Source organism: Rattus rattus, chromosome 4 (genome assembly GCF_011064425.1).
Source record: "Rattus rattus isolate New Zealand chromosome 4, Rrattus_CSIRO_v1, whole genome shotgun sequence".
Lineage (NCBI taxonomy): Eukaryota > Metazoa > Chordata > Mammalia > Rodentia > Muridae > Rattus > Rattus rattus.
The window spans coordinates 19,030,773-19,048,532 of NC_046157.1; the positions used below are offsets into that span (position 1 = coordinate 19,030,773).

Below are 17,760 nucleotides of genomic sequence, written 5' to 3' on the forward strand. Positions count from 1 at the left end.
TGCTGGGCTAACCCCTGAGCACAGGTGAGATGTTCGACCATAGGAAAGGGTTTCCTGTTCCTGTGTTCCCTGCTCTTCCTTTCCTGAGCGGGGCCTTTTAAAAGATGCAGCGGGCAATCAGAACACTGCATCCTGGATTTCGGGGAACACAGTCTACCTGGAGATCCTGTTAGCACTAGACTCAGACTCGTATTCACAGACAGCAGGGCAGGAGCCTGAGCACTGCCATCCTGAAGAGTTCCCAGTGAGTGAGTGGGCCTTCCTAGGCTCTCTAGAGTGTGGGCAGCACGCTTAGAGTGACCCGTGTCTCACAGACAACTGCATCCTGTTTGTGACCTAGATGGGTCATGGAACAACTTTGCTGACAGAAGTCACCAGAACTCACTGGGTTCTCCCCTCTGTGGTCTGAAGTGATGTCCATTTGAATGGCATAGGATTCTTACTTTTCAGACCTCCAGAATAAACACAATACGGTAAAGTTCGGTAGGACTTCCAGCACCTCCCGATAATCCCCTTTCAGGTTCACCATCAACAGATGCATGGCCAGACAACCGTGCCTTAGAGAGAGACGAGAGCCTCAACTCATCTACTTCCATTTAGAGAGCAAGACCTTGCCAACAGGCCACGGGTTGGGTGGCTAGGAGGGAGAAGAATGCATTCCAACACCGCACTGGTCTACGAAAAGATGTGTGCTTTCTTTCCCTCTGAACCAACAGTCTTCCTGGGTTGCTCTGTTTCTCTCTAGTTCCAGAAAATATTGCCTTAAAGAGTGGCAGTAAAGAAACCACATATTTATTGAAAACATTTCAAGTAAATCTCACACAGATAAAAAGTAATAAAATGCCATGGTTTCCTAGGAAGTTATAAAATTACACGATCTCCCATAAACTTTTACCAGCACTACTTAAACTCATATACAGACCAGTGATTAACAGCAAAAACGAGAGCTGGAGAGATGGCTCAGTGGTTAAGAGCACTGTCTGCTCTTCCAGAGGTCCTGAGTTCAAATTCCAGCAGCCATGTGGTGGCTCACAACCATCTGTAATGGGATCCGATGCCCTCTTCTGGTGTGTCTGCAGACTATTAACAGTATACTTATATATAATAAATAAATAAATCTTTAAAGTGAGAACAAAACTTGAGTCTGGGAAGTGTAAGCCAGAGATCAGAGAACCCACCTATGAGTAGCAGAAGGAGCAAGACCATAACACGGGTGGGAGAGCGGCGGGGAAACTTACTGCCCACGGCAGCACCACTCTGGGAACTGCAGACTGCTCTGTCTGCTTCCAAGCTATCCCTTTTGAAAGCCTGCACTAACTTCCATCACTAGTTCTCACACCTCAGGACCCACGGACTCTGGCTCCAGGCCCATCTTCCCCACAGCCTAAACTGGACAACCGTGGATGAATTACTTCAGCTCGTATGAGTTTTCTTACAAAGGCGAACCAACCTTCCTCCTCTTTGTATCTGTAGGGATGAACTGAGCGGTGTGAGGTGGGGGCACACAGGGCACATTCTCTGCGGGACAATGAGAAGCAGCTCACCTGAGGCTTGGACTTCCATGATGTATTGGTGCAGGTCCTGGCCCTGCTGGATGACCTCGAATGTCATGTTGTTCATGGCAAGTTTCCGTTCTGTGTGGCGCTGTAGCCGCTGCTCTGCCAGGGTCAGGTCCTCTGTGTTGAAGTCATTCATCTGCCGGAGCAAGTCCTCATTCCAGGCATCCAGCTCTGCGGTGACCTGTGAGAAGTGCCACCATCAGCCGGAGCTCACTGGGTGCACAGGACACTGCTAGACTGCAGATCCTGGCCAAAACTTTATCAACTAACCCACCCCTCGCTGTCCTCTTTGACCCTTAAACTATATCCACATACACACAGCTTTGACAGCAATTTCAACGTCTATAGCAACAGCGAATGAATGGCTGCAAACATTTGTACGCTAAGTTAGAGTTTATAAAGTTTTGACATATTCATCTCATTGGGACCCTCACAACGACCCACTGAGGCAGGCAGTATGGAGATCCCCAGGCCTGCCTTCTAGAAGAGGAAACTGGCCTCACTCACACGGATGGCTGCTGTGGCTGCAGTTTGAGGGACTCAGTTGCTCAGTTCTCCTGACTGCAAAGACTTCAGCTATCACCTTACAGCTGTTACTGCAAAAATATTTCATAATTGAAGGAACCTTCAGAGCTCAGTAGTTAGTTTATTCCAGAAGCTGAAATTGGAAGTCAGAGAAGCCCAGAGAAATGACTCGGGTCTCATTATCAGTTAAAGAGCCAGGCAGGTTACTAAAGCCAGGGTCTCCCTTCTGGTTCTCGTGTTCCACTGTGTTAGAGTCTCTCTTCATTACAAAGGGTGATACCTGGAAAGAGTGACCAAACTAAGTGTATATGTGTGGTAGTCCTCTACAACAGTGGTTCTCAAGCCCATTGGGGTAGGGGTTCAATGACTCTTTCATAGCAGTCACTTGGGATTCATTAGAAAACACAGGTATTTGCATTAAGATTCATAATGATAGCAAAATTACAATTATGGAGTAGCGACGATACTTTTATTTGAGGATAATTTTTAAAAGATCTATCTATCTATCTATCTATCTATCTATCTATCTATCTATCTATCTATCTATCCATGTGTTTTGCCTGCATATATGCCTGCCTGACAGTAGAGGGCGCCAGGCCTTATTACAGATGGTTGTGAGCCACCATGTGGTTGCTGGGAACGGAACTCAGGACCTCTGGAAGAGCAGTCCAGTGCTCTCAACCTCTGAGCCATCTCTCTTGATCCCATTTGGTTATAATTTTATGGTGGTGGGCGGGGGTTACCACAACATGAGACATTGTATTAAAGGGTTGGAGCGTTAGGGAGGTTGAGAATCACTGATCTTGAAAATCAAGTAGATTACAATATACAGAAGCAGTAATGGTATGATGAAACATGGAGCACACAATAAATAAAAGCCCTGGGCTGATGGGGATTAGCTGGTTCATCCTCTACACCTTAGGTCAATCGATTCCACCTACTCTGCCTCCCGCCCTCTGCTAATTAAGGCCAAGTCTCTGCCCTCTATACATTCTCCACAATGAACCACAGAAAAGGGACTCCAAAGCACTGAATTACATTATTCCTGGAATAAAACTTTCTGTTATGTCTTCTCGTGTCGTGCCCAGAGGAGCGGAAATGGAAGTCTCTCTAGCTCATACATTTGCAGCATGACCCAGTAGTCTAAGCACATATCCCAGAGTCCTAGTGTAGTGGTTTTCATTGGGTCTAACCCAGCTGACAGGTGGCGGCCTCTTTCTAGTGAACAAATGCAAATTGTTCTAAAGTCCTCAGAGGACACCAGGATGTAGAAGCCAGCTAGAGGCAAAAGATGTGCCCTTGTATCCAGGTCATGGCTGTGCGGACTGGGCTGGGAAAGCAAAGCAGTCCTTTCTGGGCTGCTTGTCTGTGTCGCAGGATTCTGCCTGTCATCTTCGAAGGGTAAGATCTTTCGTCCAGCAAAACAGAAACAGATAAAAAGCACAGCAGCTGCCTTTGAAGCGGAGACTCAGGAGCTGCAGAGTTCCTCCCTCACTGCTCTGGGTTCCCACCCCACACCCCAGATCTTTCCAGGTCAACTCAGGGAACTACTGAGCTCAGCAGGGAAACCCATTGTGGAGGAGGCCTGGCAACCAGCAGGTTAGCAGGGAAACAGACTTCCACTGGATCCTTTTTCTTTTGAGGGACACTTTGCTTCCCAACATCAGATAGGGGTTAAACGGGGAATAAGAGACACCTCATTTTATAATAAGAGAACTTACAGAATGAACACGCCGTTATAAAAGAGGCATATAAGTATGCTTTTTGCTTTCTATAATTTTCGAAATTAGAATATGATTTACATGTAGCGCACATATTTTGAGCACTTAGTTCTGAGAGTTTTGACAGTTTCATACATTTGGGTGTATAGTCGTCACCCAAGACAAAATACACACCCGTCACCTCAGGGAGCTCATTCGTGATCATTTCCAGTCATTTCTGCCCTCCTTGCACAAGAAGACTCTTTCAGATTTCCGTCGGATATAACTCTGCCTAGTTTTGGGTTTTCTATGACCGAAATCGTAGCGTATATGTGCTCTACTGTCTGCCTCGCTCAGCGCGCTGCGTTAGAGGGATGGCTGTCGCATGTCGGTAGCTCATTCCTTGACGTAGAAGAACGGAACCCATTGTGCAGATGGTTCACAACGTACTTATCCGCTCTCCCGCTGACCAGTGTGTGGCTATTATGAATAAGGCTGATGGGAGAATTCTCATACCGCTCTTTCTGCTGCACAGCTTTTCACTAGCGTTGAGTGGAACAGGTCCATGTTTCTAAGCAACTGGTAGAGTTCTTCAAAGGGGTGATGACCTGCAATGGTCCTAGTTAGCAATGTATGGGGGTTCCAGTTGCTCTACAGCCTTACCAGCTTCTGTCATTGCTGTCTAACTTCAATGATATTTCTCCTTGGGGAGTGACACTTCAGTGCAGTTTTAAGTGTATGCCCCTCATGGTGATTGATGCGGATAATATGTGGCTAATTTTATATGCTCTGCTGGCCATCTGTAAATCTACCTTTATAAAGTGCTTTTGCCGTCAGTGTTTGGTTTTTGGGACGAAATATTGTATGACTTTAAACTCAAAGTCATCTACCTCAGGCTAAATGCTGGGATTCCAGGAGGGCACCACTCTATCCAGCTGATGGATTTTCTTCTGATTATGTATTTGTAAAATGCCCTTAATATATCTGGATATAAACTCTTTCTGAGACAATCTACTGAAATAGTCAGAACCTAACTTCAGGTCTATTCCTTGCTCGGACATAAAGGAAATTAGAACAAAACTAAAACCATAGCATGAAAGGGCATGTGTGTGTGTTGTATTTCAGTCTTAGCTTTCATTTCTATAAAATTGATCCCACAGTGGTTCTATTTTGTCACAGGAAGGTTCCAGACGGGTTCTAAGACCAGGGATCTTTAACACGGAAAGCTTTGAACTAGCTGGTGGTCACCAGAAGAAGGCTTCAGGTTGGAGGGAGAGGCGTAGAGGTCTGTACCTTGGGAGTATGTCTGAAACCAAGGATAAAGTAGGTGTAGTGGCCTGTGTGGAGGGTCTCTACACTGCCTCCTCTCCGCTCAGCCCCTACCATCCATTTTGATTGACAGAGGTAAGATGAAGCTCAAGTCTGCTGTGTGGCCTGAAGAACAAGGGCTTCCACAGCCTGTTGTTGGACATCTGACTCCCTAGACTAACTCCCGGGCCCTGCAATTGGCCTCCGATTTTCTCCCTTTCCTAGTTTCCTGAAACATGGGCAGCCAGAGCCATCAGCTAGTTTGCCTTGTATGTACTTATTCATCGGTTCCTGGAGAGGAGATTAGTCTCGGGAGCATCCTCTCACTGGGGTCTTTCCCACTGTCTTTCTAGGGCACAAGGCTGGCATACAACAGGGGCTCATTTTCTTCTTTTTTTAAATAGCTTCTAAATTCCACCCTACCTCACTGCTAATGAGCTAGGCTGGCTTTCCAGCTCTACCTTACGCCTTTCCGTGGAGAATCAGTTGGTTCGAGGCTGATTCTGAGAGTGAGCTCAGCTCCGCCACCACCTGCTGGGTCCCATGCTCTGAAATGACCTCATCAGCCTCCCAATCTGCTCAAGTCCTGACCACTCCTCAGAACACACCCTCCGCCACAAAGGGCTTCAGGGTGAGAGGCTATTCTCCGGCTTACCCCAAAACATGGGGGTTGGGGTTGGGGTGAGGCTCTGAGTGTGTCTGCTCACACAGAGACAAGACTGTGAGAACTAGAGCCTGCACCGGAAATGAACTTGGTGATTTAAGTGTGTTTGGAGAGAGTTTGGTCAAGCTTGGAGCAGAGCCTGAACCAAATGTGAGAGGAAATAGAAGGTTCCCGAGAGCACTCAGCTTTGTACTGGCCTACTTTGTCTTTCTCTTCCACTCAATTAGCGCCTCATCGACTCTCAGGCTGCTCAGGGACCCTGGTGGCTCTAGGGCCTCCAATCTTACCCACTCTCCTGATTTAGAGTTTTAGATTAGGATGGCTAAGCCCAGTGTGTGGCTAAAGAATGAGGCCCTTTTCAAGGGGCCCGAAGAACAACGACCTCTTTGAAAAATATTTTGGAAAGCATATTGTTCTAACAATTGTCTGTTCTAAAGACACCAGAAAGGAAATTAGATGAATAGCTAAAACTTTATTTATTAGAGAAGATTAAAAAGGAAGAAAAGAAGCCTAGGAATTTCCTATCAGAACAGATTCACCAAAATCAACTGATGGAAGCTGTAATCATTTCAGAGAGCCCTCCTCATGGGTTCCTCCCATTTCTAATCTTCTAGGTATTTAGGTCTGGAGAACTGTTAGCCCAAGTATTTTATTCTGTACCAAGTTATTTATTCTGTATAAAAATCTGTCTTCCTCTTCTCTTCTCCTTCCTGTCTTAATTCCTTTTCTCTAAAAATAAACATAAATCGGTGTGGTGGCTTGAATAGCTTGGCCTTTATAAACTCATATTATCTGAATGCTTGGTTCCCAGTTTGAGGAACTGTTTGGGAAGGATTGGGAGGCGTGGCCTTGATGAAAAGCTGTGTCACTGGGGGTGTGTTCTGAGGTTTCAAAAGCCCAGGCCATTCCTCTCTGTTTGTGCTTATGGAGCAGGCTGCAAGTTCTTAGCTACTGTTCTAGTGCCAGCCTGCCTCTCTGCCTGCTGTCATGCTCCCCACCATGATGGCCATGGGCTCACCCTCTGAAACTGTAAGTCTCAATAAACTGTTTCTTCTATGAGTTGCCTTGGTAATGGTGCCTTAGCACATCAACAGAAAAATAACTAAGAAATTTAATATATATATATATATGTATTTTTTTTACTTTACTTGAATGTTCTAAGTTATTATGCTCTTTGAGTGGATCAATAAATTAATTGTTTGTGGCCTTGTGTAAAAACTAATTTATCACTTCAAAATGGTATACTTACCATTTTAAAGTAGGACATTTTTGTAGGTCAATGGAAAATACTTAGCTTTCAATTTTCCCATTTTAAGAAATGTCAAATCTTTCTCCTGAGGGGTTTTCTAACATACATCAGTTACTCATCATGTACCTGGCAGAGCTTGAGGGCTGGATATTCCTTTCTTCTGGGCAAGCCACATTCTTAGCCATATGGTTCGTCTCTTTCCAGTACTTCAAAGGCACATAGCATTGAACCTAGATGGGACTATCCCTTTATTTTTAAAGACAGCTGAGTTTATCTGTGCTCAGATCCACAGCTCCAGATCTGCCTGCCAATTGCAGAAGGACCTGAATATGTCCATCAGAGATCTCTGATAATGTACTGAAAATGGTGGCTTTCCAGAAAACTCAAGCTGAATGAATGAATATTAGTGAGATTTTTAAATTTTATTTTCATTCATTTATTTATTTCTGTAAAGAAGGTAGTGGGAGAAACCTCCCAATGATTCTTATATGAGCTTAACAAAAGCATTAATACCTGCTAATAAGTAATTTAATATTACTACTAATTATTATTAAATAAATGTTTTGAAGGAAGTTTTACTTCCTTGTATCTATTATGTGAGTCCTTCTCACAAGTATGCTACAGTGATTGCTAAGAGGGAAAAATTTAAAACATTGCCTCAACTAGATTTTATTTATTTATTCTTTTGGTATGCTCAGTATTCAATTCTTTGCAGTATCATGAAGTAACGTAGTAAGTAAGATAACATTAACAAAGGAAAGATGATGAAGCTAGATGAAGTGATGGGGTCCCTAGATGATCACTGCCCACTGTGAGTCCCTGGAGTGCTGTGCTCCCTAAACACCAAAGAGTCCCGATGATCCGGGCCAACATTTCAGACCTCTACGACTTTGACAGTGACACTAAGTTAAAGTCTATTTTGTGTAAGCTATAGGACTGGGCAAACATGAGAAAAGGAAGGAAAAAAGGAAAAAAGGAAGAGAGGACAAATGAAAAAAATTGAGGAAATCTATCATTTAAGTTAGAAAAAGAAGTAGTTTACCAGGAGCACTTACCTGAAGGGAGGGAAATAACAACAAAAGGCAGACAAGTTAGGGCCTGGAATCATTGGAAAGCCCCGGCCTTGATGTTCTGGGAGAGGCCAGAGTCGTAAACAGGACACACTCTCAGTATGGGCAAGAGGACAGGGCGTAGCCAACTATAGTCCCTTCATCAGAGGACAGTAAAGAGCAGTGGTGCCCTTCTAGAATGATCTAGGAATGCACCCCACACAGAAAAGAAATCTATGGATGTTCAGATACAGGAGACACCCACGATAGTCTACTCAAACATTTCCAGGAATTTGAAACTTTTTTCTCTATTTTTTTTTTAATTTCTAGTTTTCCCAGGAGACAGTCAAAGACAAAAGTATAAAGGGATCAGAGATTTTGATTCAACGAAATAATGAAATCCTGTTTCTTTTTCTTTCTTTCTTATTCTTGTAGTGGGTTTGGCCTAATGCTGCTTATGTTATGTTAATTTGGGTCCCCAAAATTGTTGGAGCAAGAATGTGCAGGTCTGCACCTAAGGCCCTGGGAGATCCTGTCCCCAGTTGGTTCTGATTGGTAAATAAAGTTGCCGGCAGCCAATGGCTGGGCAGGGCAGACGAGACGGGACTTTTAGGATTCCCCGGCTTAGGGACAGAGAGGAAGGAAGGAGAAGGAAGAAGGAAGAGGGACAGAGAGCATAGCCACCATGTAGGAGCTGAGGAATAGCAGCCCCAAGAGGGCTGCTTGACTGGGTCTAGAGCAGCAAAAATGGAGTATAGATTTTAGTAAGTAATAATTCAGGGATATGGGAAAGAGGTGGATTAACCACCTAGAGGTTAGGAAACAGTCCAGCCATTGATCTCTAAGGCTTATCAAAATATAAAGGCTGTGTGTGTGTGTGTGTGTGTGTGTGTGTGTGTGTGTGTGTGTATCTTTTATTCAGGAACCCAGAATATTGGGGCAGATAGAGAGGAATGTGCCACTACCACTAGGACCAATTTGAGTATTTAATTGGGCACTGCTACACATCCCCAATCCTCTACCAGCTGACCTTCTCACTGGGTGCAATCTCATGAAACAAAACAAAACAAAACAAAACTTTGTTTGCAGCCCAGCTGGGCCAGTTGTTGCCTATTCTGTGCTCCCCAAGCTGTGTGATGTAAGTCCCTCCCTGTCATCCACTCACTATGCTGATGACTCTGTCTAAGTGCTTCTTCCAGCTCCCTAAAATGGCAGGGATCCTAATGGCAGCACATTTTCTGATGTAGGAATCTGATAAATGTCCACTGAGCTGAATTTCGATGCAGGAGAATAGCCAAGAGAGCAATCACTTTATAACCTAAGACACTAACATCTACACATGCAGTCAGCTGAGAAGCTAAGAGCACCAGTAGGTCACAACTTGCTTTTCCTTTTCTGGGCAGAAGCTTCCTCTCGTGATGACAAACCTTCCTGGTTCTGTTTGGTCCCAACCCATCCTCATATGAACCCGATAACTTAGAGTCAACTGTTTTATTCTTCACTAGGCTTAATATTGCATATAACTTTCAAATGCATGAAGCAAACTTTGCAATTATAGAGTGAGAGATATTTTTAAAGACTATATATGTGGTCTGTAGTTTTCTTTTATAAAATTACCTACTTAGAGTCTATTTTCTTGGCATCATTTTGAGTAATCTTTGGGTGTGTGTGTGTGTGTGTGTGTGTGTGTGTGTGTGTGTGTATTTATGTGTGTGCTCACCTCAAGGAACACCCTAAGTTAGTCACTGATCATAGGAAAAGTCTCCCTCTATAAATATGAATCTATACATGTTATCTGCACACATATTTTATAAGAGCTGATGAAAAGAAATTGCAACATTTCCCCAGAGTCTCACTAGTAGATTGGTGTGCATCCCACTGTAGCCAAGAGGCAGGTGGCTTTGTGTAGTACAGTAGGAGAGGGCTCCTTAGAGATGGAAACAGCCACAGGCAATCCTGAGAGGCTGCCCGTGGCCCGCCTGTTCACTGTTGTCAGCATATCTAAAGTTATTACCTCTTCATGTCCCCATTAAATGGATTTACCTATTATCTAGTTTCAACTAACCCAACCCTGGACAAAGACATGTGGCCTAGCAGGCTTTCTGCAAAGAAAGTGATGTTTGGAGATAATTCAAATCCTGGAAGCAAAACCTTCCTGTCAGCTACATTATGAGCTAAAGAGACAGTGGCAATCAAATCAGATCTGTTAAACAAGCAAAAAAAAAAAAATAATAATTGGAGACTATCTGAAGTCTACATGAAATCTGAAATTTCAATACCTCATGGAAAAGTTAGGCCACATCCAAAAGGTAGTATGGAGTGTTGGGATTGCTAGACAGTGACAGACCATTTTTATAATTAAAAACTATCAAACATATACATGCAGGGGGCTATATGTTCAAAAATATTTTACTGAAAATGTAAATAACCAAAAAAATGGAGACTACTGGCTTATGTCTATTTCTAAAAATATTTTATATTAATTTCTGATTATCCTAACTGTAGAAAATTTAGAAATGCAAAAAAAATCAAGGATAAAATAATTACCCAAGTTATTGCCACCCTGAAATATATGTTATTATCACTTGTCTTCTGCTGTCTTCTATCATGATGAATTTATGTGGATGCCTTTCACAGAGGAAGGCTGAGCCTACAGGGAGAACTTCACAGGACCTCATGATGCATTCTGAGCTTCTGTCTACTTAATCCAAGACAGGAAGCCCAGGAAGGGATGGCAGGAATGTAGCCACACCCTGCTACTGAACTTAGAATATCCGGGATGCTTCACATCCATGGTGGGTGCATTAGATCTCATTCCTATTAATGGGAGAGCACATGTGACCTCTCTACTAGGTAGAGAGACAGGGGAGTGATTTGTGCTTTCCTCCATGTTTAAGTTAATTAGCTGATCTCCGCCATCAGCGAGATGGCTGAGGAGCCATGCTTACAACCCCCAGAATTCAGGGTGGCGGGCCCGTTCCACTTCCAGACATCCCTAGAAACTTGTACTGTGTCCACCCAATGTCTTCCTTTGGGAACAGAACCAGAGCTACAGGTCCCCCATAGGCACTGCCCTCGCTTACGTCAGCTCTGCCGTGGCTCTTTTCACAGAAACCACCTTCAGTTTCACACTCAGAAGCTTCTCCATTCCCACATTGAGGCATAGCTGGTATTTGAAACGACTTCATTACCCTTAAAAATAACTTCTGACCATCTGACTGGAGGCAGAACTCCCCCTAGGTCTGGCGGGATTTCCACTTCTATCTAGGATCAGAGGCAGCACCACCTCCTCCCAGATGGGGACAAACCCTCTGAAACCCTGACGTCATATTCTGTATCAAAAGATACAGAATCGAGCCACTGTATTTATCTCCTTCATTTTATTGGGCCCTGGCACCATTTCCCTGCTGCATACCAAGTGTTCCCAGGCACTGTCCAGTACTAGGGGAAGGGATCTTACACGTAGAACAGCTCAAGAATGGAGATTCTGCAAGTGAAAGGAAAATCCTTCTACTAACATTTAAATGAGGTCTGCGGTTACCGTACTTGACCTGCACTTGCATCTCTCTAAGAGTCTATTTTCTACGCATGCTTTAGATTGCCTTTCAGACATGAAACTGAACTTCCCAGAACCACTCTAGGCAAACAGAACCTGCTAATACGTGCCAGATGACAGCAGTGTGTGGCTGATCTCCAAGTAAAGCCGACTCACTAATTTGGGACTAAACCAGTACCTCTGACCCATGGCCTTCTAATCAATAAATCTTGAGCATCTGACCCTCAGGTAATATTATTCCCTTCAAGCATTACTCGATGTGGAAAGAAGAAAAAGGAAGCACACAGCAGTCTAGTCAGAAGAACTTCATGACAGCAGGGCACAGTGGCACAGGCCTGGGATCTCTGTGTACTGCCCTGTCTCAGGAAACAAACAAGGCAGGTAAGATGGCTCAATCGGTAAGATGTTTACTGCTGGACCTGACACCCTGAGTTCAGTCCCCAGGACCTACATGGTGGAAGGAGAGAGAACTGACTTCTGTAAGTTGTCCTCTAAACAAAATAAAACAGAACAAAGGCCAAACAAGACCCCAACCAAACAAAAATAGGGCTGGTGAGATGGCTCAGTGGTTAAGGGCTTGTTCTTACAGAGGTCCCGGTTCGCTTCACAGTAACCACTTGGCAGCTCAGCATCTACTCCCTTTCCTTGTGGAATATTCTCATCCCCAGAAGGTTGCAGTAGAGCTCAGGGAGAGCTCTACATAAGCTAAATGCAGCCTCTTCGTCGGTGTTTCATTCCTGCCCAGTAGACAGTGGTGGCTTGTACCCTTCCTCTTTCCCTTCATCTTGTGATGCTGGGACTATCGTGTTCACACGGCACATTGCATTGCTTGGCAACACATTCTTTCCCACATGCATCTTAACTGTCCCTTCAGATATGCTTGCTACCACATGCCACTTGAAATCCTTTTGAGTGCAGATGTGGAATCCATGAAAAGTGAAAGAAAAGCCACACAGCCACAGAAACCAGGTGAGAGGTAATTAAAACATACATTTAGAACATGTTTTTTTGTGTTTTTCTTTTTTGGTGTGGTGGTGGTGGTGGTGGTGGTGGTTTTGGTGGTGTGTATGTGTTCATAAGGACGTTTTAAACACTAGTCAAGTTCTCAGCTACTAAGCTACATCCCTAGCCTACCGTAGAACACGAAGTCTTGAAGTAAGCCTGACCAGGACCCCCATGAGCTCTCAGCAGAGAATGGGGTAGGAAGATGATAACTTTCAATGCTGGTTTTCTCTTTTCACTCTTTGTTCCAGGATTGAAGAAAAAGGCAGCTGTTGCCTGGACATTTCTCTGGTCCTGCGTTGGCTATTAACTGGGATGTTGACATTTTCAACATTTAAAAATAAAACCATTCTTTTACAACTAGTTTAATGAAACTTCCCACAAATCTAGCTGGGGAGGTTGGTCCCTATAAACTCTGATGTTCCAACTCCAGGGCGATTTAGAGATTAAAAATTAAAGTTAAGAGGAAATGGTAACCGGAGTTTGGTGGTGGAGCGCTCGACTAGGTCGTGAGAGGTGCTGGTTACCACCCCTACCACAGCAAAATAAAGAAAACCAGCAGAGATGTGTTAGATCGAGGAATAGCCGCTCCGTTATCACAGTCAAGGGCAAAGAGAAAAGTGTGCTTTAAAAGGGTCTTTACCACCCTCAGGAGCAGCCATTCCTTGCATGCTGCTGGCTTTCCATACACCGGAACCTCTACTGGTGTGGTTTTAGTTACAGCTTCAGAACAGAAAATTATAATAATAACAACTCTGTGAGGCAGTTATTACCGGTTGGTACCAGAAGGGCATGCTAGGGTAACTCTGATCTTCCAGAAGTGAATCATAGACCCCTTCCCCCACACTCCCAGTGCTGAGGTACTAGGAACAGAGGGCTTTATATGTAGTGGGCAAGTGTTCTACAACTAAGCAGACTCCCAGAGGCCCCTTGGGGATACAGGTCTTTCCCCTTGTAGCTCCCGACATTATGACTGCTGTGTGACTTCTGCTAAGGCCTGGCTTGAGTGCCTCAGTCAAGGGGGCTGCCTAACTTTGACACTTCTCCTCGGGAAGTCATGGAATGCTCAACAGCCAGCCATGCAGTCTTTTAGGATCCACACAAGAATGTAATGAACAGTAGCCATCCAGGGAAACGATCCACAGACGGGAAGTTAGCAGAGGACCTCTGCTTAGCAGTCAGGATGAAGGGGACTGACCAGAATAGATCTAGTACGAGGTGATTTCTGTGAGTTCTAAAGAAACGGCTGGACACCCGATCCTTCTGATCTCTCCATCCTCCAGGCCTATGGATGCAGCAGTGGCTTGGCCTGGAATGCTTCTCTCGGAACACCCACTATCCCCCTCTCCTCCTTTCCCGTCGTCGCCCACTTCCCCCTACCTCAATGGTGTACTGTTCGAAGATGCGCAGCTGCAGGAAGATGTCCAGCTTGATCTTCCGCTCGTGAAACAGCTCTTCCATCTGTACCTGAGCATCGTCCAGCTGCTGGAGGACAGACTCGATATGGCTGATAGAACTGCTGTGGGGCGTCTTGTTGTTGGACACAGCTGAGTCCCTGTGGCAGAGTCGGGGAAGAAGACAGGGAGAGGCCTTGCTATGTTAAGAGTGATGGGGGAGCAGATGGCAAGGTGGATCAGGTCAGTCATTAACAAAGCAATCTATGGAAGTGCCACTGTGACCCGACACCATCTTCTTGGCAAGAGAACCAGGGATGAATTCATCTTCTTTGGAATTCATACCTTTATTTCCAAAATGTGTGCTCTCCTATCCTCAAAGGGATAGAATAAAATAAGGTAAGAGAAGGGGCATATAAATATCAAAGAAACAGAAAAGTTCCATGCACACGTGTAGTTTAAGACACAGCTTTAACACACACATGCACATATACAGCAGAATACACAGAGGTAGACAAAGGGATTGAAAAGCAAAATCAAGACCTGTCCTATTTCTGCCTCATAGGACTATTAAAATGACATCATAGGTACTAAAAATTATTCGCCTACTTCCCGATGCTGCGCTTGTGCTGCTGTTCTGAAACAGACTGCTAGCTACAGTTAGGGAAGCATTGGACCTGCACTCTATAAACATGGTTTAGGTTCCTGCTGTGACATATGTAGGCTGGTGGCCCTGGGAAGTCACCAGCCCGAGCCCTAGTTATGTCCTTTAGGGAATGGACTTTTGACGCCATACTTTGCTGTAAAGTAGGCAGTTGTGTGAACCGTGATCAGGAGCACGCTATAGGAACCGAGTGGCATGAGGGAGTGACAAGGGTTTCCTAGGGCACAGTCGGTCTGGGAGAGTGAGGCTAGATGACACGAATGGGACAAAAGACAAGGGTTTCAGAGAGGATGGATTTGGATTTGGGATTTAAAGAAAGAGACGTACTCATCCATGGAGAAGGGAGGGCGCTGCTCCCACAGTGGTCTACACAAAAGTCGTAGGGATGAGAAACACATTGCAGAGTGGAATGACTTTGGGGGTGTTGGGCCCACCAAAGGGATTACTCATGGGAAAGCTAAAGAGCTCCCAAAGCTTAAATAAATTCTGTAGAACTTGGAATAAGCAGAGCTCTAATATGTGAACTAAACAGGCACACCTGTTATTTTGTGACCACCTGTGTCCTATGTGGTATAAGAGGTCAGAAGGCAAAGGAGAGACCATTAGTGTTACATTCTCTCCTCAGCAGGTCCCAAAGGCCAGGGACTTTTAGCTCAGGCTTGTCTCAGAAGCAGCAGGGCCTGAGTGCAAGCTATCTGTCCCTGAAGGTAACGAGAGCTCTTGCTATGTCTAGCAGCTTTCCCTGTGCCACTCAGAGGGCCACTAGCCCTACCTCCTACTCTCGGGGCAGCAGGGTGGAAGATGGGCATGGTTTTTAATCTCCACTCTTGTGTGACTACCCCAACTGTTAAAGAAGAGGTGTGGTTAATAATGTGTACCAAGTGTTTGTTGAATGTTTTCCATTGGGAGGATCTGGCTGTCCTCTCAGTTCACTCCCCCATACAGCATCTAGAAGAAAGATAATGTTTTCTACCCTGCTTTACAGCGTCTGTGTAGCGTCATCGTAGGAATCATAGAGACAGTACACAAGCAACTCAGAACTCCAAAGTAGAGTGTCAGGAGAACACTGAACACAGAGGTCCTGTTTCCAAGGAATACAAGAGGTCCTGCCTGTGTCCACTAAGCTCCACCCACTCCCAGCTCTTTGGCAGTCTCTGATGTCAGGGAGGGAAGTAGAGGATCGAGTCAATCCCGGAGATAACATGAGTGTCACCATGCTCTTGGACACGTGCAAAGGGTCCTTGCTACAACCCATCATCATAAACGTTATAGAGCAGGCGCCACTCACATCATGGCCTCTGCCATCACCGAGCAGCCTTAAGCCCTTGGGCACTGTGCAAGCCTAGCAGTTGGGAGGAACGTGTGGCATCTGGGCAGACCCGGCTCTGCAATGAGTAAGAGCGGCCAACCAGCTTGTGAAAAGCGTTTCAAAGTTCTGACAAAACCATCACGAAATCCTACAGCTGACAGAGAGTCTAGAGCACATGCCTTAATTATACAAACAAGACGGTTGAGACGCGGACAGCCTAAGTGGCTGCCCACCAGTTAGACTTTTTGTTAGAAGCAAATGACAGCAGAGCTTCCTAGGTAGGCAGACAAGACTGTCACACATTATATATTCATGAAGGTGAACCGGGAGAGAATGGCAAAGAGGCTGTCTTGTTAGTATGCAACAGGAAAATTCCGTACACCTCATGTGCATGTTTAGAATAGAAATGATTAATTTCCAGCTGAAAGAAAAGCATACCAGGGCCTCTTAAAGGTAATTTTTCATTGTTTATTTAATTGGACAATTGGAATGGGGGAAAAAAAGCTTTCTCCAGTTGAAGTGATACCCTGAGGCCTCAGGGCTGGCCTGGGACTTGTCGATGAGATTACTTCTGTCTATAGCTGGCAGAGGTCCCAGCACTTGGTGATTTGGGGGCAGGAACAAGTCCCCGAGGGCAGGCATCATTAGCACCATCAAATCCTATTTATGCAGCACCTGGGCATGGGGCTGGTTGCTGAGAGCTTGCCTAAGGCTTAGTGACACTTTCTCTGAGGAGCCAGTGCCCTTGACAGGGATAGGAACTAAACACTGATGCCACCAGAAAACAATGAATGGGGTGGGCAATTCTAAACAAGTACATGCTTCCAACTGTGCCTTCCTGATCTACTCAGTCGTGTGTGGTAAGGTGACAGCAGAGGCCTTTCATTATCCAGACAGAAAGGGACTGTAGAAAGGTCATAATGGGTGACATTCCCTACATCCTCAGGGACCCAAAGCAAAGCAATGGTGCTACAAGGATTCAGAGTGTGGCCCAAGAGCGAATGGTGGATGTGAGCAGAGGAAGCCCTGGATGATGAGTGTGTGTGAGTGTGTGTGTGTGTGTGTGTGTGTGTGTGTGTGTGTGTGTGTGTGTGTGTGTGTGTTTGGCACAAACTGGCCATATCATGGATCATAGCCTCAGCCCCATAGGACAATATCAAGACCTCCCCTACTACCTCCAAGTGAGGCTGGGAGAGATGGCATTCTCTGGTCTATGTGGATGTTTATGACGTATATAGAAAATGTCCACTCTAGATTTCTCCCCTTGGAATATCTATGGTCTGAAGACTCCCCCTACAGAGACTGCTCCTACCGAGATTAGCTAAGCCTGTGTGTTTGATTCAGCTGTATAACATAAACCCAGACTCCTAGCGCAGCTGTATGCAAGAGTCCCTCTTCCCTGGTTGAGTGTGTAAAGTAAACAAGCCAGGCTCCTCCATCAGAGACCCCGGTTCACTGGATCCCAGCTTTTCTGTGTGTCTGGATATTTTTTTCTTCATTCTTCCACTGCCACAGGAAGGTACCTCCCTGGAGCCGTGCTGGATAAAGCAGCTGGATAACACGATATTTAACAATGTATCTCTTTGCACGGCCACATATGTCATCATGCTTAATGAAAATGCTATCCGTCTTACTGGTTGCTGAACATCACTCTGGGTGATAAGTAATGCTCTGAGGCATCCATTATTGCTTTCCTGGAACACTTCAGTCTAAACTCAAGCTGGATGTGGTACAGGCATTTGTAAGTCTTACAGACAAAGAAATGGAGGCTTACACAAGAC

General features: G+C 45.1%; 1 protein-coding gene across 1 annotated transcript in view; it reads right to left on the reverse strand.

Moving 5' to 3' along the window:
- Positions 1-17,760, reverse strand: part of Kalrn (kalirin RhoGEF kinase) — a 537,823-nt gene that overhangs the window by 259,770 nt on the left and 260,293 nt on the right. Inside the window, 2 exon segments of the mRNA XM_032900150.1 lie at positions 1,545-1,740; positions 13,993-14,167. Coding sequence (XP_032756041.1) covers positions 1,545-1,740; positions 13,993-14,167 — 371 coding nt within the window.